At 41.1% G+C, this 24,259-nt stretch overlaps 2 protein-coding genes across 2 annotated transcripts in view; one reads left to right on the top strand and one right to left on the bottom strand.

Moving 5' to 3' along the window:
• Nucleotides 1–7,315, bottom strand: part of nrg2a (neuregulin 2a) — a 127,108-nt gene extending 119,793 nt beyond the window's left edge. The window contains exons 1-2 of the mRNA XM_036588342.1: nucleotides 6,901–7,315; nucleotides 6,473–6,475 (exon numbers count right to left, since the gene is read on the bottom strand). Coding sequence (XP_036444235.1) covers nucleotides 6,473–6,475; nucleotides 6,901–7,315 — 418 coding nt within the window. The remainder of the gene's footprint in view (nucleotides 1–6,472; nucleotides 6,476–6,900) is intronic.
• A 4,118-nt stretch (nucleotides 7,316–11,433) lies between these two features.
• puraa (purine-rich element binding protein Aa) lies at nucleotides 11,434–22,260 on the top strand. The gene is made up of 2 exons (XM_036588258.1): nucleotides 11,434–11,662; nucleotides 17,808–22,260. Exon 2 carries the CDS (start codon nucleotides 17,892–17,894, stop codon nucleotides 18,741–18,743), a length of 852 nt encoding a protein of 283 aa, XP_036444151.1. The 5' UTR covers nucleotides 11,434–11,662; nucleotides 17,808–17,891; the 3' UTR covers nucleotides 18,744–22,260.
• Nucleotides 22,261–24,259: the final 1,999 nt, after the last annotated feature.

Raw genomic sequence — 24,259 nt, 5'->3', positions numbered from 1 at the left:
AAAGTAGTAAGCAGTATGTTGTATGTGATCAACGCAAATTTCTCCAGTACTCCAAGGTACAAGGTACATCCAGATACAAGGATGATGTACTGCTCTAGCAAAACATTCCAGTATACAGCCTGAGCTAACTCCATAATATACCGCATCCCAAAAGGCAACATGGCTCTTTCAGGAGGACTGACATGACCGCCTGGTTATTTATAATAGCCCCAAATTCAGCCTTTCTATTCATTAATAACAGAGAAATTAAAGAAATTTGTCCAAATGCTGCTGCAGTTAGTGCAACTCAAGTTCTCTCTGCTGGTCTTGAGGTGTGTCTGCTTACTTCATCTGTTTAACTAATAAAGTTAACTTATTGCATAGATAATGTGGGTAAAACATTAACTTTATAAAGTTGGTCTCAACCAAACAGTCAGCTCAGCATTGGCTTTTCAGGCTACTGTGTGGAGCCACAGTCAAACAAGCTCATATTAGCAACTACGACTGTACCGAAAATGAAATGACTTACAGAGGGAAACAGGTGCGTTTGAAAGCCACACGTTAACAACACAGGCAAATCCAAAGCTGAACTTTTATAAGTTTATTTATGGATATGGAGAACATCTCTTGACCAAAATATAAGCACACACCCTGAAAAGTGACTAACAACAGATTTTAAGCAGTGATTGGAGACCTGAGGAAAAAAGGGCGGGTCTTGAGATAGTCTGATTGGCTCTGTCCCTGATGTTGGAAGTCTAGTCGTGCCCAGTCCTGTAGTATGGAGCACAGCTTATGTCGTACACTGGATACTGTACAGTATACTACTGATGAAAAGCAGCATGCAGTATACAGTATATACTGATGCAGTTTGCAGTATATGGTACACAATATGCTATGACAACATGAACATGTAAACATGATAAACAAAGGACATTTTGCAGTTATAACGATAGATTTCTAGGTGAATTTAGTAGCTACTTAATATTTAGTAATTATTGCAGTGTATTCATTTGAAAATAACTGGAATGAGGGGAGAAAAGTTTTCCTCTACTCGTGTATCTTTCCTACATGAAAATTACATGAAATGCTCAAACTCAAAAAACATTTCAAAGAGTGAGCTGCAAATTTTAACACCATTAGCCAAGTTCTATGTCTTTTTCCACTTTCAATCCAGCAAAGCAACATGTTCAAGCCTGTCACTTCATAACTGACCTACTTTCAACATTTTTCTTCTGGGTAATTAGGACTCAGATATGCAAGGCAAATTTCAAGGCATTTGCCTGTATTTTTAATAGTAATGGAGATATTGCCATGAATCAGCCATTTGACCTAAAAAAATGAGATCAAGGACTTTTACAGTGGGTGATGTAAGGTTATATGCTGGTATAGTTTGATGAAGTTAACAATTATACAATACAGCCACAAGTGGCAATTGACAGAGTCCAGTTACTATGAGACAGTACAGAACCAGTAGCAGATAAAAGACAAACAATGGTCTCGGTTATGCCAAAGATACACAGATGATGTACTTCTCTGGCAAAATATTCCAGTATGCAACCAGAGCCATAATGTACTGCATCCCAAATTACAACGTGGCCATTTTATAACTCAAAAAACCCAACCATTTTTTGTGGCATCTTTTGGTAAGGGTACTCCAGAGAGCACATACATCCATGTTCAAACAGACCAACCTTCAGAGTTTAAAACAATGGTTTAACAAATTAATTAAAAAAGTATATAAACATATATTTACAAAGAAACCTAATATAAATGTAATACCAATTTTTGCAGTACTTAGTGTGTCCACCCTTTGCCTTTATTACAGCTTACTACTTGCATTCAGGTTTTCAAAGAAATCTGTTTTTCACTCTGTGGTGGTCAGTTAATTGATCTGAGAACATCAGCAGCTCCTGTGTTTGATTTTCTCATTTTCATTTTTCAGTAATGGCTTTTTGACAGCTACACATCCTTTCAGACTCATACTGTAAAGTTGTCTTCTCACAGTGGAAGGATAGACAGAAACATATGGATTTTTTCAGATTTGAAGCAAAAGTGGAGCTTGATTTTGTCCTGTCTCATAAAGATGAAAGCTTTAGGTACTGTTTATCTGATGTTGACAGTTTTGTGGGTCTACCAGGTCTCACACAGTTGTCAGGAGTCACATGTTCTCTGTTTTAAACTTTTAATCAGTTTTGGAAATCCAGTTTTGGGAACTACTGTTTTTTCACTTATTTTCCTTTGACTTTCCCTTTCCTCGTGTTTCTTTATGTAAGTGGAGTGTTTTAAATCTAATCTACCTCAAAAATATCTGCTTAAATTAATAATTTGTACTTAATGACTGCTTTGACTGGAAATTGAATAGATGACAGGTAGACTGCGATTTTTGCATAGTACTGTAAATCATTCAAGATTCATTATTTTATATTAGGCTTAATTTCAGATCTGATTTAAATTTCAGATCTGTGCAGGGCCAATCAGCACAGTGCTCGTCTAGTCAACGCCAGAGTGACATTACATATCTGTGTACAATTTGCTGTTGAACTGTTGTGTTTTAGCTGCTTCAGTTAGAAACACCCTGACTGATGTATGGTAGCTATGTTGGGCAGAAAAGTAAACTATTGTTCATGTTCAGATTTGTTTGAAGATCTATTTTGAGATGATTGCTTGAAACTAGTAGTTAGAAAATTACAGTGTTAGCTTATAGCGTCAAATCATCTGACATCCCGAAAGTAACCTATTTTTATAAGTGAAAAGATGAGTAGGAGCAATGGTTTATTAGAAATTACACAGACAAACGATTGAAAAACATGAGTAGATTTCTCATATTATGCAAATTAGCATCAAACCCAATATGGCAGTAGTGTAAGGTCCATAAGGTTATTTTGATCAGCATAAGCTGAAAAAAAAGAACTTTGACTTATGCCTCATGGTTGAAGAGATACAGACTCAAACATCAAAGGCCCATCAGGCTGATTGGGGTCATTTTATTTGCTTGAGTAGTGGGGTTTAAACTAGCTCTTTCTAGCAGATTTGCTGTTTTGAAGCCATAGTCTCTGCTGCCCATTACATTTTAGCTGAGAAGTAACAGTTGTAGATGGATGGACAGGCTGACAGATAAGAACAGAGTGATTTCACGCAGGGTTCTGATTACATTTTAATGGGTTAAGGGGCACAGCTCCGTATTCTGAAATCCTTTTACTTGAAAAAACACTAAAATCCCACCAACTACATTATTGAAGTAGGTGTGTTATAGTTCCATAAAAGTCCATGGCAGTTATGCAGGGGTTGCTGGTGTCCAAACAGATTCTGACTGAAGGCCTGTTTGTCTAGAGGGAATGTGTGTGGGTGAGCTGCAGAGAGAGATTTTCTTTTCCTGGAGCAATGCAAAAGTGGGACAAGCTGGTTGATGCACACACCTGCTTTGCTATCCTAAATATGACACTCTATAAATCTGGCAATAACAATCTATAGCACGTTTTTTCTCCCTTTAACAAGAGGATACCCTCCTCCTGAGACCCGGACAGTGTTCAGGTAAGTCCTCAAAGCATACATTGCATTTTCTAAAGCTTCTTTTGCCAATTCATACTAAATAACAGCCATACATCCCTTATGTGTTACTGACAAACCTCCTTATGTGTTACTGAACTACATTCTTAAACATAGATGGTTCTTGGTTCAGACATACAGTACTAGGAAAAAACCTTTACATTATGCACAAATTCTTCAAACTGCAAAATGTTCTTCACACATCTCATACACAAGTTATTGAAAGGTTCTTCAGGGAGTCCAAAATGGCATCACTCCAAAGAACCCTTTTTGGCACCTATATTTTCAAGAGCGTAAACATATAAGAGTGAAATACTGACTTTCCATAGAGTCTTTCCTCAGTGCAGTTTTCTCCCTCCAACAGCAGTCTCAAGCCCCAAAATGGGATAAATTAGCAATGTCCCCCAGGCACCCATCATCAAAATCTCAGAGGAATATACAGTAATTAGTTCCACATACAGGCTACTCCCTCATACAGACTGCTAAAAAACCATGAAAGCCTCTTTCCCTTTCCTATAGGGTTTTCTGATTCTACTTTAGCATCCCAAAATAAGTCAAACCAAGTAACCCAGACACAGATTTTGATCAGAGAAAATAAGCCCTTCCCTAAGTGCATGTCAATCAACAGCTGTTATTCTTGTCTCTGTGTCATGCCGTTATGCCAGAGAAATCTTGAGGATCAGTGATATTCTGCCAGGGGCAAATTCATGACCGGCATCTCTACCCAGCTGTGATCTCCATGATGAGGGATGAGGGTTAGGAGGACAGCACTTAAAAAAGGCTTCACATGTAACATATCCAATAACATTTCTGATATTAAAAGAAGCAAAGATAAACAACACACTCGGAATACACCAAAATATTCTGACACACATACATATTGACATATTGAGAGCAATGAGATAGAGAGCAAGAGAGAGAGAGCGAGAGAGAGAGAGGTGGATAGGGAGAACTGTCAAATTTGAAATTTGCACCACCGCCTCTACCCACCCTTCGCTCAAAACACAAGAGCTGGAGGGGGGTAATATGTAGGTCTGCTCCATGGGGGTCTATGAGAAGACAAAATACTGAAAATCCCCTTCAAACTGCCACCATTTACAGGCTTTCAACCTAGGTTGAGCCAACAGGGACAAAAAAACTATATATACATATATAAAACTTGAGCCAGGAGGCAGACATGACATATTTGGAAGCAGAGTATGTTAGTGAAGGTTCCCGTCAGTCTAGAGAAAATTCCACCCAGGTTAATAGGTCAGAACGTGAGTCTTTTTAGGCCTGCTTGGACACTATTCATGGGGTCTTATGACTGGGAACAAGTAATACATTTTAATTGACTGGATTGAAGTGTGCATCCTTCCCACGTGAATGAAATGTATTACATACAACAACATGTGTTGCCAAAAGTGACAAAATGCAAAGACAGCGTTGATATACACTATATCAGAGGTTCTCAAACCAGTCCACGGGGATCCCCAGATGGCCCACATTTTTCTGCAACACATCAGTATAGCGGAAAAATGTGGACCATCTGAGAGCTCTGAAGACTGGTTTGAAAACGGCTGTCTGATGTGTATGTACAAAAGTATCCTAACACTGTTTGTACTTAGAGAATTGGGCACAAGCAGCTTGTATAATCTCCATAGAAAAGCATTGCCAATAGAATGGAATGCTTTATAGGAGCCGCACATGAGCTCAAAGTTCACCATGTCCAATGCCAAGCATTGGCTAGAAGGGTAAAAGTCCAGTGGAACTGTGTTCTCTGGAGTGGTGGAACACATCCTTAGAGTTGGAGTGGTGTTTGTGATCCAGAACTGATCATCCAACACCAGTACCTGACCTCACTAATGCAACCAACATCCAGTGTTAAACATAGTAGAGTAGAGGCTATTACTGCAGCAAAGAGGGGGACAAACCTATCCTTGTTCACTACGCTTGATTTCAGGACAAACATTAGATGTTTCTATTGGACGTATAGTGTGTTTTATTCAAGTGTAGATGAAGTACAAATCTGAAGAAAGCAGATTGAATGCATTCATTTTTTCAGTGACAGCTAGAGACCTGCAGAGAAACTTAAAGTGGGAATGAAACATTACTGAAAAAAGTCATCACCAAAAGCTGTACTCTGCCTTTACATTGTACAACCCAGGTACAAAAAAACACGCATCCACCAAAAGCACAAGTGTTTCAGTATGAGAAGATAAATAACGTGTATCTGTTTTAACATATGAGTTTAACTGACGCTGATGACTCCACTACAACGATAACAGCAACTTGTAGCCAGCCGGCAAACAGAAACAGAAACTGCAAAGTCATCTACAGAAGGGGCCTCGAAAAGAATCCACAGGCAGTTTACACACCTCATCCTCTCGATGGCCTGTGCACAGCTCCAAAACTGAGTAACATACAGGATGTGACTGTGGAATTAAAAGGTGGCACGAGCTAATATTTACTACACTTAGTAAACTCGTTATTTGAATACGTGTCATTTAGTCAGTAATATAGAATCGTTCAGCTAATATTCGCTCGTTAAGACGCGTGCTAGAAGAAGAGGGGGCCGACCCAGCACCCTGGACAGCGAAACCCTCTCCAAGCCTATAGAGAAGAGCCCTATCTGCAGAGGAACAAACTGACCATATGGCCAGATGGCATCGCTGCAATGAGGAGAAATGCAGTTGTTTCAGTGAAACAACATCTTCAACAGAAATGGCCAAAGTCAGCAGCCACACATGGACAAAGGAAGGAAAACCACAGAGGGACTATTAGTGGTAAATACTGTAGCACTTTCAGAAGAAGCTCAGTGAACTTCTATATGGACATCCACGAGTTTACACCCGTCTAAGTTACTATTCGTGCAGCAGTATGTGATCATGGCCAAGGTTTAATCTTTGAGCTGATAGTTATGCTCTTCCTTCCAAACTTTATAAAGCTTTTCCTCCCAGTGCAGCACTTTCTGTATGATCAACAGAGCTTATTCGCTCACATTACAGCCTGTGAATGTACTCATTTCCAGTTATGTTGAGGCTGATTTTTTTCATCTGTAATTGATCTCATGCCTGTCAGACTAATATAAGCAAGTCTACGCCATGGGCGTTAGAAAGGCAACTGGGGCGAACAGTATAGCAACAGCTAGTGGCTTAAACAGGGAAAAAGTGATTCTCCAAGATACTTGCCAACGCGTGAGAGCCAACGTGCATGCCTATGAGCACTGCATGCGTTTAACCGTTTTATTCCCTGCCTAATGTTGCTGCAGAGACGCCCCAGCACCTACCTGGCCCCTTTTACGCCCAAAATATTTCGATGCCATCCCTTTCACACATGACCCGAGAGAGCATGAGACCAACTGCGTCCAATGTCATGTACTTTTTTTAAACTTACCGCAGTCTTCACACAAGATCCTCCCGACGTCCTTCTTGAGGTTCTTGGCGCTGGTGTCCAGCGGAGCGAAGGACGCCTTGAAGACCAGCGGCTCGTCGGTGGGCTCCATGAAGAAGATGTACTTGTGGTTCTTGAGCACTGTGGCGCACGGCGCCGCTGAGCCGAAGTCGCCGACGGTGACGAGCTGCTCGCGCTCGAGGCCGCCGCTGTTGCGCGGCCACACGTCCAGCACCTTCACGTGCACGCTGTAGGGCTCGGCGGACGCGTTGGCGTTGGCGGGCGCCGACTGCACCTTGCCCTCGATGACAACGGCCGAGCGGTGGGCCTGGTCCTGCAGCGAGTTCAGGCTCGGGGAGTAGCACGCCAGCGAGACCCCGACGACCAGCATGGAGAAGTGCACCGAATCAAGCCTCATGCTGCCGCCGGCTTGGGCTCGCGGCTCGCTGCGGCGCGCGCTGCGGCACGGCTCTCGGGAGCGGGGCTGAACGGACGAGGGAGCGCGACGGGGCTCGAGCGGTGGCACGGCGACGGCGGCGGCGCGGCGGACCCTGCGTAAGTGGCCGTGCCATCGGGATCCGCTGCTTTTTTTTTAGGGGGTTGGGGGGTTTGTTAGGGTTTTTTCTTTCCTTCTTTTCTCTCTCTCTCTGTCTTTTCTTTCTCCTCCAATAAATTTCGCAATGGGGGGGCACCAAACAAGCAGCTAGGAACCGGAAACAGCGTAACGATGCCGGACTGTGAGCCTCTGCGAGCGCATCTTTATGCTAAAACACATGCTTAAATGAATAAAAACGCGAAAAGGGGGGAGGGATTGAGAGGGGGTGAGTGGCTTTCCCCGCCTCCACTGAAGCTACACGGTCATGGCGAGCTATCTGCAATCTTTAGCCTCCCGAAAAAAACGCAGTGCTGAGGCGCGGATGCCCCTCAGTACCCCTCAGTATCCCCTCACTGCAGAAACAAAACGCCAAATGCTGCAGTGCACGCGGCCTCGACTCGATGTGAAAAAAATCAGTAAATCCACCGTCTCAGCAGCGCTAGCCCAGGCCGGCGATGCCTGCAGCTGGAAACTGTTGCCGCCCCCCCCCCTCCCACCCCTCGTGCCCCGCGTCTGTCCGCCTCTACCGAGGAAAATGTGCCGCGAGCCTCCCCGCATACACGGCGGATTCAGTGCTGGGGTGCTGATCACACCGCTGGGCGTGTGTGGATGTGTGTGTGTGTTTGTGTGTGCGTGTGTGTGTGTGTGTGTGTGTGAGTGAATGTGTGTGTGTGTGTGTGTATGTGTGTGTGTGTGTGTGTGTGTGTGTGTGTGTGTGTGTGTGTGTCCTCAGGCTCCAGTAGCTCAGTGTCAGTCCATGCTCGCTCCCACCACAAATCCGTGCTGAACAGAAAGGCAGCGCAGGGGGTCTCGTGCTGAACGGTTCACGCCGTTTTCCCCCTCCGTTAATACCGTTAATATTCCCTCTGCGTGTGAATCCGCGCTGATAGCGGCGCTTGCAGGGTCGTTGCGGTTTCAGCGCGCGATGAGCAGCCCCTCTCTCTCCGCAGACTCTTCTGAATGAGTGTGTTTTTTTCTCTGCGTCTCATTCCATGAGTGAAGCGCGTCCTGCATTCAGGTCACATTCGCTGCTCTGCAAAAAAAAGATCGCGAGGCGTTGCATCAAATCCACACGCGACACCTGACACCGCTTCACTGCTGCTAAGAGGCGATAGAAAAGAGACGATTCCGAAGTGCGAGGCATAATAACTGACGGTAGAAAGAGCAGAAGCAGTGGAGACGAAGGAAAGAGCCAGAAGAACAGCAGCGCTGATGCAGCAGATATGCTGAGGGGAACAGAGAGGAGCCTAAATGGAGGCTGGAGGAGTGAAGACTCCACTCGCGTGCGGTGTTTTGTGTAGATGGTCGCTAATAAGGTGGGATATTAAGATTGAGAACAGAGGCAGAGCTGAACCTGAGGATCCGCAGCAGGAACAGTGAGCAAATATTCACGAAGAGCGACACCTGCCGTCCAACTGCCCAACCGACAGAAGAGGGAGAAAGGGAGATAAAGAAAGAAAGAAATGAAGAAAGAGAAGAAACGAGGGGACAAAACGAAGAAAACAGGAGAGTGTGAGAGAGAAAGAGAAAGATAAAGAAAGAAAGAAATGAAGAAAGAGAAGAAACGAGGGGACAAAACGAAGAACACAGGAGAGTGAGAGAGAGAAAGAGAGAGAGAGAGAGGGACCAAGAAAGAAAGAGAGAAGAGGGGAAAAGGGAGGTAAGGAAAGAAAGAGAGAAGAGGGAAAAAGGGAGGTAAGGAAAGAAAGAAAGAAAGAAAGAAAGAAAGAAAGAAAGAAAGAAAGAAAGAAAGAAAAGAGGAAACAGAGAAAAAGAAAGAGAGAAGAAACGAGGAGACAAAGTGAAAAACAGGAGAGAGAGAGATAGAGAGAGAGAAAGAGAGAGAGAGAGAGAGAGAGAGAGAGAGAAAGGCTGACAAGAAATGGTTTGAGTTCATGACTTGCTCATTGTTACATCTTTGTCAGATCAGCAGGCATTTCATTGCAAATCGCGTCAAAACACGCAGATTCAGCAGCGTTGGGGGAACTGTCCGTGGTGCTGAACCCCCCGGGTTTAGGTACATCTCCAGTTCAGGAGTCTGTTCCTAGAGATCTGAACGTTCAGTGTGGCCTAATGAGTAGAGGGCCATTAATATATCCGCATTAAATAACAACCAGCACACAACAGCAGTGTAATTGTGCCATACTCTGCAATACATGCTTCTAAATAAGGCACGTCCACCAACATCAGGCTATATACAGAGCTTGTTAGTCATAATATTTACACTCAGTTCCTAAACGTTTTGCTCAACAGATGGGAAAGTAATCACGTTCATCAGAGTTACACCCAATTACCTTTTCCGTGTTACACATTTTAGCTTTCCATTAACTTTTGCAAGTTGCCCAATAAAGATTTGATTGAATTACCGAATCATCATTGATGAATTAATGTATTTTTAAAATGTAAATGTATATGTTAATCTAATAATCTATTTTGGAGTCATAAAGCTTTAGGAGGTGTAGCAGTCACCAACATAAAAGCAATATTCCAAGTAAAAGTCCACACACACTGTAAAAAATAATTTGTTGTTTTAACTTAAAAAACAGCCTGGTTACCTTAACATTTTGAGTTAACTGAACTTTTAATAGCAAGTTAACAGAACAACAATCTTCTTTCTGTTCTTAATTCTGTTAACTTCAGTGAACTCAAAATTTGGTGACCAGGTTACTTACTTTTTAAAGTAAAGCCTGCATTTTCAAATTAGCACAAACAGTACAGCTGTTACCAACATAGCAATGAAACTCAACACAAAAAGAGAACTGGTAACTAAATGATAAAGACTAAAGAACGAGTCCTTTCCTCACAAATATACTTCAGTAGAGATAAAACTACATTGGCATTCAAAACAATTGCTCACATCCACATATGTCCTTCACTGACTGTTTAGCAAATGTTTTGATATGTTTATCTTGTCTGTCCTCCACACGTTTCCCAACACAGCCTCACAAGATCTGGACAAGTTTCAATCGTGTCTGAATTTCACTTAAGAAACTGCTTAACATCAAACATCACTGCTAAACATCAGTGTGTGCAGGTTTTTGTGACTGCCAGCATCTTATCAGTTTAAAATGAAATGGATTATATTTATATATTCTGCTATATATATATATATATATATATATATATATTATATATATATATTAATATATATATATACACTCTTAGAAAAAATACAAACATTCAAGGGTTCTTTCGTAAAGAGAATAGTTCTATATAGAAAGGTTCTTTGCATGGTGAAATGGTTCTTTAGCTTGATGGAGAATGTGTTGTACATGGTTCTATATAGCACCCAAAAGGTTCTGCTGTTGTTACAGGCTTGACATCGTAACAATAAAAAAAAACATTTGTGCAGCACGTTCTCCATCAATCTGGAGAACCATTTTACCATGCAAAGAACCATTTAAGCATGAGATGGATCTATATAGAACATCCATTCCCTTTATTTACCAAGAACCTTTGAAGAACCTGTCTATGTATGTGTCACATTGCTTTCAATACTATTACATTTTATTTTTATGAGCTTCACAGTTCACCACACTGACGCTGACTTCAGTAGGTCAGTAGATGCCACTACAGCGGCTGCAGTACCGCGAGGTGACCAGTGTGAGGCGCCTGGCTCCTGTTCGTCCCCCTCCCCCTCCAGCGTGCTGACATCAGCCTGCCGGCGTGCAGCGTTGGCGCCGTGCGTGCGTCCGTCTCCGTCCGTGCCACGACTCCGCTCTTTTCGGTCCATCTTGCGAAGCGGCGAAGTGGCGCCGCGTCCAGAGCAGGGCCCAGCACGCAGCGGCGCTTCTCCCGCGCTCTTTCGCACGCGCTGTCGGAGCGCAAAAGGGGGAGGGGGCTCCGGAGCTGCGCCTGCACACACGGCGGAAGCTCGCTGAAGAAGCTCCTTACGAGCTCGCAGACTTTTGCAACAGCATCAACAACAACACCAACATCAACAAGAAGAGGAGCAGCGCGGCGCAGCACCTCATTACAGCTCGGAGTTTATCTGCTCTAACCTCCTTTAGGCGTCGCTCACTTTGCTCGGCCAAAACTCCTCCGTATGTAGTCGCAGCGGGAGCAGAGCACAGAGCAGAGAGCAGAGCCAGGCTGTGGGCTGTGGGCTGCAGGAACAATCCACCGTGCCATTTAAAGAGACTCTGGCATCCAGTGGGTGAACCAGATTAAGTAAGTCCCCACGCACTCAGAAACACCAACATTCATCTCTGCCTGACAGTCATGAGCTGCACCTGCCTCAGTTCAGCACTGCGTTACTACCATTACACATAGCTGCTAAAGCGATTAACAGAAGGAGGAATAAAGGGGGACAAAATCAAATGGAAACATTCAAATATCTATCTATATATTTATTTTAGTATTAATATTATAATCTAAACATAATATAAATATATATAAAATAATATAATGACATAATATAAAAGCATGTGTTGACAGCACATCTTCAAATAATTAGCTGATGTCTTGTTTTACATTCTTAAAAATGAAAGGTTCTTGACTTGGATATCTTGGATATACAGCTCTAAACAAACCCTTAATTGCTATAAAATCTCCATATTGTGTGGAGGTTCTATAAACTTTAAGAAGGTTCTTCACACTTATACGTGTCTGGGTTCTTCTCACTCGTACATCTCATTTACAAAAATTGTTCTTTAAAGAACCATCCATTGAAAGGTTACTTGGGGAACCAGTAGTGACAGTCCAAAGAAAAATTTCTGGCAGATGTATTTTTAAGATTGCACTGTTGTCCATTAAGTTGTGAGAAGATGCCCCGGATCTAGATCAGCTCATTCTTCTCTGCCAAGACTCGGTTTATTACTGGGCTTTACAGACTCAGGAAGATTTTCTGCAGATTTTCTACAGAAAAAATATGAAATATTTCTCGTGAGAAGTACTTCTGTTAGGAAGTGCAGCCCTGTCTCTGCCTCTCTCTCTCTCTCTCTCTCAGCCTAAACACTGACACGAACTGATTTAGCTTCAAATCATCACTAAAACAGACCCATCACTGATCAGACTTAGGTAAGGCCACAGCTATGAATTCAGTACGTGTGTTAAATATTTTAGCATCTGTTAAAGCTGTATGAAAATTTAATATAAAATTTAGAGTGGGTTCAGATGCATTTGAGATTAATTGCTCTATGGGTCATTTTGCTTTCCCCTCCGTGTAGTTATTGTTATTGATGTATTTTTCTCGCTGAGCAGAACTAATGGTTAAGGTATGTTATTCTCATTTTAACGTTTTGCTAATCAGAGAGACAGAGAAAATGATGACGTTAATATGGATGAATCCCAGTTAACTCTTCTTCTTTATTCCAGTTTCAGCCAGTGCTTGCATGAGTTAAGGGAAATGCTGTAAATAAGCTCATTAAATTTTAAAAGTGAAAAAATAGCCAAACTGAATAAAAGGATGGCTTTATCATTAGTGACCTATAACATATTTGCATATGCCATACTGTCCCATATTGGCTAATGTCCCATAATACCTCAGTGTCCTCTCATTATGATTTAGGTCTGCTTACAGCTGCGTGAAGCACCAATTTCACTGCAGTCTCCTTAAGGCCTCTGTGAGTCTCTACACTCTCAAACACACAGGTTCTCAGCTTGGGCGTATGGTTCTATGATAAATCTTTATATTATGTGGAAGTTTTTTTAACTTTAAAAAGCCTTTTCTCACTTACAGAAATGTTTCTTTGAAGAATCATCCACTGAAAAGCAGGCAACCAAAAGTATTTCTTCAATAGCATCACTCCAAACTATATTTTTGTCACCTTCATTTGAAGAGTGTAGTCTGTAAAATTGTTCTACCAACGCGGTCCTCTCTGATCAGAGAGCCGTAGCGGAGCAGAAAGTACAAATCAGACATTCCAAATAACTCTGCCTGTGTAGCTGATGGTGGAGTGACAGCAGCTGCTTTTATGTGTTTTAATAGAAGTGAACTCATTTATAAATATCATAGGAATATTTTACAGATTTATTTCTCTTAATTGCAGCGAAAATTCCGCGGATAGCCCACTGAAGACGCCCCCGCCAGATAAAGCCAGGCTCACATTTCAACTCTTCACTCTTTTTGCACTTTTTGCACTCTTTTAGGCAGTTTGGTCAGCCGAATGGAACTGCGTGGCCTAATTATGAATCAAGAATGTCAAACTATTCATTATAATCTGCCCCTCATGCTTGTAAACAGATTTAGAGAGCGGGTCTATTTTAGGTCTGTGCTGTAGACCTTTCTGCTTTCTGTCACTGTACAGCTTGCTGGTCCATTAGGCTAAAGGATGACTTTCATCTCTCTCTCTCTCTCTCTCTGTGTGTGTGTGTGTATATATATATATATATATATATATATATATATATATATATATATAAGCATTTTAACAATGATCATCATTGTCATCAGAGAGGAAGGAGTCTGAATGTTGGAGAAGGTCGCCTAGTTGGAGAGGAAAATTACATTTTCAGTTAAAAACACAAAAACAATAAAAATGAGCTTTACGCACTTTGCAATTAACTGATATAGGCCTCTTTTTCTTTTCCTCATCGTGCCGTTCTTTGCCCTCTGTAGAACTAATGGATAAACATAACTTCAATGTCTAATATGTATATATATATATATATATATATATATATATATATAAACTTTGGATTTATTTATTTACCTATATATATTTATTATTTATATTATTTATTTATTTATATTATTTTATGTTGTTTCATTTTATTTTTCCAGTTATTTAGATGGCTAAACTGTTGAAGCTGATCTCCAAGCTGATTCCATCCAGTTTACTCTTCTTGTGTTGCCCGTTTTGGCGTTTGATGCACGTTCATCCATTTTAACTGTTTTAAATGAAACTCGCGCACGTTTATAAAATTAAATAAACGCTGATTAATTTTCCGAATTAACGAAACATTAATGTAAATGGAGCACAAGTGAGTATGTTTCAGGGGTATGATTAAACCTTTAGACGTCCGGGGACACAAAACAATTTTATTTTATTTTTTTATTTTATATCGGTAATGAGTTATCTAATTAGCTGAATATGGATTTGAACACAAATCGCACACTGACCTGTTCACCAGATAGCTGAAATTAAGCAAAATCAAATAAATAAAAACCTTTTTACATTTACATTTAAGTTTTACATTTGATGAATAATCAATGAATAATTTTGGTATGGTCGTAAGGAAACACTGTAAGCTTATGCCAACCGCTCATACAGCGCACGCGCTACTGAACTCAGCTGTGTCTCCTTAACACGCTTTTATACTCGCCAGACTCAGTTAGCCTATAAAAGATCAGAAACAAAAAATCACAACTGTTTAAAATTCAGTATGAAAACAGTATATTATTATTTTATTTGTTTAGAATTAATTTTCTGAAAAGCTGGAAATATTATTACAATGAGCTGATTTGTGTCCAGTTCCTCCACTGCACGTTATTATGGGAATACTACATTTTTTATTGGTGGAGAAAGAAATTCACATGTTCCTTAATGGTTCTATGTACCTCTTTGATATTTAATTAGCATTTATATGCTGCTATTACTGGGGTTAATTCTGATTAACACTGTTAACTGTTACTGTTACTGGACCTGTAAAGGATTTTAAAAGACAGCTTGGTTCTCAACAGCAACAGACTTCTGTAACTGGAGGCTCTGAAAAAGACAAAAATGTGGTTAAAGAGGAAAAAGTGTTCTAAAGTGACAGTTCTCCAGTCATTCTTTTATAGCAATCAACACTCCACTCATAACTGAGTAATTCATATTTGGTTGCATTGTCCAGTTCCAGAGTAATCTGCTCAATTTTACTAATATTTAACTTCAGTCATTTTAAGTAAACTTCACAAATATTTGCATTTATTTTATGAAAACAAAATAACCATCAGTTGTTCTAGGACTGAGCAGTATATTAGACCTTGGTTGATGCTTCTTAGAATTTCAAACAATAAATAAAAATATTAGCACCATTTGGGCCAATTTGACTTTGATTCATGCTTTTTACAAGTTCTCATAATAATTAAAAAATATTTGCACCATTTGGGCCAATAAATTTGATTTTAATTCATGCTTTTTACAAGTTCACTAAATAATAAAAAAATTTGCACCATTTGGGCCAATTAATTTGACTTTGATTGATGCTTTTTACAAGTTCACATAATAATTAAAAATATTTGCACCATTTGGGCCAATTAACTTGACTTTGATTGATGCTCCTCTGATTTTCTCTAAATAAATAATATTTAGGCCTTTAGTTTCTATTTGAAAAGGTTGTCTTAGCCTAAATTAACAAAAGAATAAATTAAAACCATCAGTGAACAATATGTACATTTCTGCCTTTTGCAAATCATTTTAAAATTCACCCTTAAACAAAAAAAGCAGTGCTTTTAGATACAGCAGATTTTTTAAGCACATATGGAAAAGGCGAGGAGCGGTGTAGATCGTAAGCTGCTCCATCGGAATATTATAAGACTAATCATCTGGGTATCAGTGGTTCTATTTAAAAACGAATATTTCATATTTAGAAATAACATTTGCAGATAATTTGCGTAGATTTTGAGCAGCGTGCTGTGAGGATGGTAAACCTGCTATTGTGGAAGTCAGACTCATCTAATAAAAGAAAAGCAGCCCATTAGAATATTAAATAAAATCAAGCATAAACGACAAATAAGTCGTTTTTCCAAAGCCATGGCTCCTCATAGACCAGCTTTTCACTGCACACTCTTCTTCCCCCAGCGCCCACATCCCCTCGTACACAGCCCGGCACTCCTGGCGCTCAGCTCTACAGCACATTTCCTCCTGCATGTTCACTGAGCCGCAGAGGGGCTCTTTGTGAGGAGAACTCGAGGTGGATGAAGTAGATTCTGGACTTTGCGAAGTTCTCAGAGCCGTTGTCATTATGTTGGGGTGAAAATGAGCGGCTCAGGAGGCTTTTATCACAGCTGAACTACTGTAGAGTTTGTTCTTCTGTCAGGATTTACAAAAGAAAATGCTGCATGCATTTGTAGGGTGGTCTTAGACGTACTGAACCACTGCTGGTGCAAGGCAAATGAAAAGTAAAAAAAAAAAATGTAAATATGTTTCATATATTTTTTCTATATTTATTTTAAGAAAGATGAGTTTATATATTTTCTACAGGGAACGAGCTTAAATATGACAATCTTAAATTTTCTGCAAAAGTTAGTGCACAATTTTACATATAGAAACATTTTACATATTGAACATACTGAAAACAAACAAAATACTAACTTTTGGATCTATGGACATTAAACAATATCTTGATTCAGTAAATAGTAATATATGTTACGGCACATTATAACATAACAGCTAAGCATAACATAACAACTAAGATGTTTGTTGTTTGGTAAATAATTGAGATAATGAAAAAATATATTAAAAAGTATATTAGCTATTTAAAAAATATATAGTTTTTTTTTCTGGTAAATCTGGAAAAAGTCAATAAGACCCAAAAGGGCGTCCACTGGTAAATAGGCTAATGACCATAGGACGTTGTAACTGTCCGTTTATGGTCACATTTATAGAGCATATCATTCCAAAAACTACTGATTCAAAAAGCACTACTTTTATATATATATATATATATATATATATATATATATATATATGTATGTGTGTGTGTGTGTGTGTGTGTAAATATAATTTCACTATAATACTGTAAGTTCAATTCATTAAAACTCTAGTAAATTAAACAGATCAGTATGATGTTTTCTGAGCACAGTGGGAATCTAAGCGGTCTTCACAAAAGACGAATGAAGAAGTAAAAATAAATAAATAAATAGGTTAATTAAATACTTTAAAAATATTTTTACAGCGCACATTTTAAGCGCTAAATTCCAAACGGCGAGCAGCGCGTTAAAGCCGAGCTGTCCTGTAAAATAAATTCAGCCTTTAAATGAAACATTAAACGGTAGCCTCGTTCAGTTCCGCTCTCTTAGAGAAGTGACTAACAACTGGTTATTTGGACATTTCTGCCGTAAGAGCGAAGAGCGAATGCACGTAACTGAGTCTGGCTGATATTTTGGACGTTTTAACCCAGTTTAGCTGTGGCTGCGCGCCGCGGACTGACTGCACACAGAGACCGCAGATCACGTGCTCGAGAATATGGCGCCCGTAGCTGAAGAAAACAAAAAACAGCCACAATAACGCGCGATGTCTGTTCTTCGCTTCATGCTACATATGAATAATTTCTGTCTGTGCACCGCGTTAAACTGTGCACACACACTCTCACACAGACACACACACACACTCACTACGCTCTCAACCCAACTCCTGCGCGTCTCTGCCCCCCCCCCGCCCCTTTGCAGGAGATCTCGCGAGAGCGGCGGCGTGGCTGGCTGGCTGGCTGGCAGGAAGGTTGCAGCAGACGGAGGGAGAAGGCAGGCAGCATCATGGCGGACAGAGACAGTGGAAGTGAGCAGGGAGGAGCGGCCACGGGCCCGGGTGTGGGCCTGCACGCGGTGGCCGGAGGGGCGGGCTCGGCTTCCGGCCTGCAGCACGACACGCAGGAGCTGGCGTCCAAGCGCGTGGACATCCAGAACAAGCGCTTCTACCTGGACGTGAAGCAGAACGCGAAAGGCCGCTTCCTGAAGATCGCCGAAGTCGGGGCCGGTGGCAACAAGAGCCGCCTGACGCTCTCCATGTCCGTGGCGGTGGAGTTCCGCGACTACCTCGGGGACTTCATCGAGCACTACGCACAGCTGGGGCCCAGCAACCCGGACGCGGCGCAGGACGAGCCGCGGCGGGCGCTCAAGAGCGAGTTCCTGGTGCGCGAGAATCGGAAATACTACATGGATCTGAAGGAGAACCAGCGCGGCCGCTTCCTGCGGATCCGGCAGACGGTGAACCGGGGGCCCGGCTTGGGCTCCGCGCAGGGCCAGACCATCGCCCTCCCCGCGCAGGGGCTCATCGAGTTCCGCGACGCGCTCGCCAAGCTCATCGACGACTACGGCGTGGAGGACGAGCCCGCCGAGCTGCCCGAGGGCACCTCATTGACTGTGGACAACAAGCGCTTCTTCTTCGACGTGGGCTCCAACAAGTACGGCGTGTTCATGCGGGTAAGCGAGGTGAAGCCCACGTACCGCAACTCTATCACAGTGCCCTACAAAGTGTGGGCCAAATTCGGCAGCACGTTCTGTAAATACGCGGAGGAGATGAAAAAGATCCAAGACAAACAACGGGAGAGGAGGGCGTGCGAGCAGCGGCCGGGGGAGATGCATGCTGACGATGGGGACGAGGATTGATAATTAGTGGGAGAGTGCAAGTGCGAGTATGTATGTATGTGTGTGTATGTATGTATGTACGAGTGTGTGTGTGTGTGTGTGTGTGTGTGTGTGTGTGTGTGGTGGTGGGTAAACATGCAAAAAAAGAAAAAAGAAATAATCAAAATAACAAAGAGAAGTTATAAGTAAATGAACTTTACTGTACAAGAAAGAGAGAGAGAAACATAAAGATTTAACTGTAACGGTTTAACTCCAAGGGAGCACTACCCACAAAACACAAACCTCCACAAACTGACAGTCTCGACTCGTCACCCATCGCTGGATGTTCTCCACTTACCCACCATTAATACAGTAATCGGCTGCTAAACCAAGTAATAACATTATATATGAACTGTGTTTCCTACTTGATTACAGATAAAAGAACTGAGTGTTTATTTCCCTTAATAACCAAGAACTTTTGTACACGTTGAAGATATTACAAGACGACAACAACAACAAAGTGTTTGCAATGTTCGAATGGAATTATTGCCGAGATCTGAGAAAACCAGTCCTTTACATGTAAGCTAATAACTTCAGCACAAATCAGATGTTTTAGGATTTCTTTTGTTTGTTTGTTTTATTTTTCTTTCTCTTTTTTTTAAAACCAAAATTTCAAATCCTCTGAAGAGGTTGTCATGGTAACCATGCCACTCATATATGACAAGCATCACCTGAGGGCTACTCGAGAATCTAGATGGCAAAATGTCAATACGTCAGCATGGAAAGAAAGAGGGACGGGGGGAGGTTCAGAATAACCTGTGCAAGGTCGCGAGTGCTCACTGTACTGCAGAATTACTCCGATTATTTGGAAGCGGTTCTCGACATGTAGACCTCTGCAGAGACGTCCTACCAGTGTATTTTTATTCATTGAAAATAACTGTCATGCAGATGAGTATGCTATGTATTTGTGTCTTGTTGTCATGCAAAAGTGTATAAAACAAAGGTACTTTTAACGAGGAAGAGCAGCGACAACAGCAAGAGTACTTTTAGAAATGTTTTTGTAACAAAAAGACAAACAAAAAATGGTTTCATCCCTAAACTACCAGGCCCCTGGACAAATGTGCAAAAGATGGAGAAAAAAATGTAGAAAAATATATATAAAGTATGATTTTGTGAATCAGCTGTATTTCACTGCTTACGGAGAAGAGGAAAAATACCCCGCGTTTTCAGTGGGGGAAATTTTAAAGAACAATCTCTAGAAGGATTTAAAAGTTCTATCAGTCTACCAATGAGAGTATGAGTGGCGCCAAGGAATGCTGTTGTTGCATGTTAACCTGTACACAGCTACATTGAGGTGGATTTCTCAATGTGCGTCCTGTCTGATAATGTTTGGTCACCTAGTTGAATGAGTTATGATTTCGAGAAGCGTGTTATGTTGCACCTGTACATACAATATCAAATCCCTGACTGTTTGATCAGACATGAACGACAGGTCTGTTGCAATGAAATCCCTCTCTCTCTCTCAGGGGTCCTTCAGGACCTGTGTTGGGAGAGCCCTAGCCGGATGCATGCAAGTCTATGGTGAAGCCTGGTGACGGTGGTGCGTCCTTCTCGTTGTGGCCTGCGTGGAAGAACAAACTCTGAAAAGGAGGTGCTGTTTGTGGGTATTGATAATCCACAGATTTTCTCCTGATAAGGCACGCACTCATTGAAAAAAGGGCCTTGGTTCCTCTCAGACTTGGAGGATATTTATAAAGGAAATCACTTGATCTGAACAAAGTGGTTATTCACTCATAGGCCAACACAGCAGTGTTGGTGTGAAGTTGGAAGGCGCATGTTTGAAACTTATGAAGTCTGTTGTGTTGGCTGAGCTCGGCCTACAGGTGAAGCGTGTAAGCGGCCAACCACTCTGTTCGGATTAACTGGCTTTATTTATAAACTCTCAACTTCTGAGAGGCGCTCTGCACAGAGGTCTGTTGGTTAGCCATACCCATCTGCAGAAGCTCCCTTCCAGAGAGGTCCACGGCTCAAAACGAGAAGGACGCGGCCAGCGAGAAAGCTTGACCATCGGCCGGCGTGCACTTGGCCAGGAGAGCCCGACTTTAATGTTACTTGTTGGGGAGCATACTCTTCAGCATTTTAACAGCCTGGTGCCTTACACTCCACATGCTTACACGCTGGCTGGTGCTTTGGATCTAAGTTTGGGTTCTTGTCTTTTCTTTTACCTTTTTGTTTGAGGTTCTGTTCAGCATGGCTCCTTCACATGCTATTGCATAACTTCTGGGTTCTGACGGGCTCGCTTGGTGTCCTAGTAGGAAGTTTGGACATTTCACTGATTGTATTCACCGAGTTCTTTCTCTACACCAATACTTACCCTGACCATTGACTCATCTCCCCTCCTTTCCCCCGTCATTGTCCCCAAAATGCATCCAGGCATCAGCCCACATGTAAACACAGAGAGGGGTTGGGAGCCTTGACAATGCACAAGAGCCTTCCTACTGTTCTTCACATGTCAGGCCTTGGCCAGCGTCAGGAAGGGCAAGGGGTGATTGGTTGTGGACTAGGTTTGGCTCTGGGTGCCTAATTTCGTCCCATTGTGAGGTTGTCTGCTCAAAGCTCCAGCGCTTGGCAGTAATGTGTCATTTGTCAGTGGCTGAATTCCTCGTTTACAGGGTATGGCCAGCATGTCCTGTTTGTTTGGGTTTTTTTCTTCCCCCTCTCTCACTCTGTCCAGCGTTATTCCACAGCACTTGTCAACTCTTTGGCTCACAGAGTTTCTTTTGTTTTGTTTGTTTTTCTTTCCATTGCTATATTTCATTACTGTGTGCAATATGGAACGTGCCAATGGCGGCATTATATGTATATCGATTAAATATAAGAGTTAATATTTGAAAAGCATGTGGTTGAATTCCACATTTATTACTATGAGGTTTGAAATACCTTTATCTGCACTTATGTAAAACAAAGTCTGAGTCTAGAAGAGAAGAAACCAAGCTTAATGAGCAAGCTCCACCAAACCTGGTGAAGGCAATGTAATCCAGTTAACTAGCCACTCTGCACTTTTAGTGATCATCCATATAATCCATGTCCCCCGTAGTACTGCCTCCATTTCTCTGAAGTTGGGAAGGGAATTGGGGAGGGGGGTGTTCCTCGATTTGGCTATAAAAAGTGGTGTTTGTCTTCGGGTCTTGGGCAGGGGCATTAAGCATGTATTCGTGTTCCCTGATTGGCTTTCTAATCAGTACTTGGGAAGGCTTGGATGAAGGTGTCTGGTGAACTCTTCTGTCTTCAGTGGTTGATGTCAGTAGCACATTGCTTTCCCAGCTGGAAAAAAAAAACAATGTCTGACCAATCTTTGTTTGAAAAACGATCTCAACAAGGAATGTCTTGTGCAATTTTTTTCTTTATCTCTTATGTTCCTTCCCTTTGCAAGAAGGATTACTGATTAACACGTTCAGTGGTGATGCGTCAAATATAATTTATGTACATTTTACAAATTTTAAAATAAAAGAAATGTTAATTTACCCACATCTCACTAAAAAGAGTTTAATTTTCAATACCCACGCGTTGTTTCTTTTTTTCCTGTGTGCAGACGTTGAGAGATTGAGTGGTTGTTTGCAAGAACAAGGATAATACTGACTTCAGTGAAGTTGTCTGTGTGCAAACATACATACTTGATGTAGAATTTGTTAAGAAGCGTAACCGTTTGTATTACTAAACCTAGCAAATTGCGGCACGTTGTAACAACTCTTGGCGTGTCGCAGTGTCGTTTGATAAAGTCTCACCCTTTTCTGTTGATGGGCTTCAATGCTTTGGGTGTTACGTTTAAACAGAGTGTTCTTTTTTTAAGGATACGTGAACATATCAAATAATATATATCGCTCTTATGAAATGCTCTTCTGAGTATCTGCGTTCCTTAAATTACTTGACTGTTGGATGTGAGTGCTTCCCGACCAAAAAATACAAATGACTTACATATTTCACGTTTTGTTGTCGGCATCAAAGCACTTGAAAAGCTGCCTCCACTGCTGAATGTACGCTTCAAATGACACTGTTCTTTCAGAGAATGAGTCTGTTTCATGTCTTGCGTAAACCATGGTTTCACTGAATATTGTTACATGCTCATGAAATGCTGCTGCCCCGAGTTTGGTTTTGGTTTACTCTGCCTCTTTTGGTTTTCACTCAAGTTGCACATTAAAGATGGTGTCTAAAATGTGTCTGGCCAGAACAGGTTCCAGTATTTTAAATGCAAAGCAACCATAAAGTTTTATTTCTTCTTCTTCTTCTTCTTTTTTTTTTTTTTAAATAATAATTCCTTTATTACATGATAATGTTGATGCCTAATTGTAAAAGGCCGGTATCCTCAAACCTAACAAACCTAGAACTGAATGCAGTTAAATACAGTTGCTTATGATTGTATTGTTTCATAGTTAAGGACAGACTAAGTGCAATATTGTGACTTTTCTTGATTTTGTTTTTTTTCCCCCCTATCAAAATTCTGTCTGAATAATGGCTTTGAAATTCTGTGCAAACTTAAGCGTTCCTTCTAAATTAATATTCGTTTCTGTAAGTCATTTGCCTTTGTTTTCCCTTTTTGCCAAGTCAAGAGTTTGGCACTGCAGAGATATGAAACTCATTAAATGTTTAGTTTTCTCCGAATACAAGATCAAATGTCAGCAAATGAAACAACCTGGATTAATGCTGTAAAATCACTGTTACTCACTTGAATTTTGAAAACATTCCGAAAATGACCCGGTTCAGTTTATTTCATTAGGCTTCTGTTTGCTGAACTCAAGTTAGCTGCAAGATCAGTATAGTTTATTCTCAGATTAATGCAGATTAAAATTGTAAACAAACTCCACAACAAACTCTAAGTAAACATTTGAATGAATGTCCTGATTCTGCAAACAAGTAATAATTTAATTTGTGGCTTTGTCCTCCACAGAATTTCCAGTTTCATCTGATGAAATTACCATTATTTTATTTATTTATTTTATTCTTTACATTTTTGAATGAAGTCTTTTTGTTTAATTTTATTTCTTCATCCAACTGCTTTTATTCTACTTTTATTCAAGTCATACTTTAGAATAACCTGAAAACCTGAGATTGCCCATTTCAAGTAGTACATTGGTAATTGATCACATACTAATCTGTAATCAACTCTGGTCATTTGTATTTAAATATTTGTCCGTGTTTGTTTGTTTGCAACTGTAATGTTACACTGTAAAAAATGGTTTGTCAGTTCAACCTAAAACAGTCCTTCATGTAGTAACAAGCACTTTAACTGGTTTTATTCAACTCAAATAAATACTTGCAATGAAACACTGCAAAGCAAAATTTTAGATGAACAAAAGCAATATTGTACATCGGTTCAAACCTCAAACACGTCAGATCAACTTTGGCCGTGTCCCACTTTTTACAGTGTAGTATTTGTGTGTAATCCCAGGCCTCTGATGGAAACCGCATTATTAGGAATTACTGTGAATTGAAACCAGTTCACAGTTGCATACTTTCACTTCTGCTGCAGGCTCTTTTTCCATCATAGTTAAGCTGCAACT

Source organism: Colossoma macropomum, unplaced genomic scaffold (genome assembly GCF_904425465.1).
Source record: "Colossoma macropomum unplaced genomic scaffold, Colossoma_macropomum, whole genome shotgun sequence".
Classification (NCBI taxonomy): Eukaryota; Metazoa; Chordata; class Actinopteri; order Characiformes; family Serrasalmidae; genus Colossoma; species Colossoma macropomum.
Note: the sequence above shows the minus strand (reverse complement) of the source record. Positions and strands in the feature narration are given on the sequence as shown.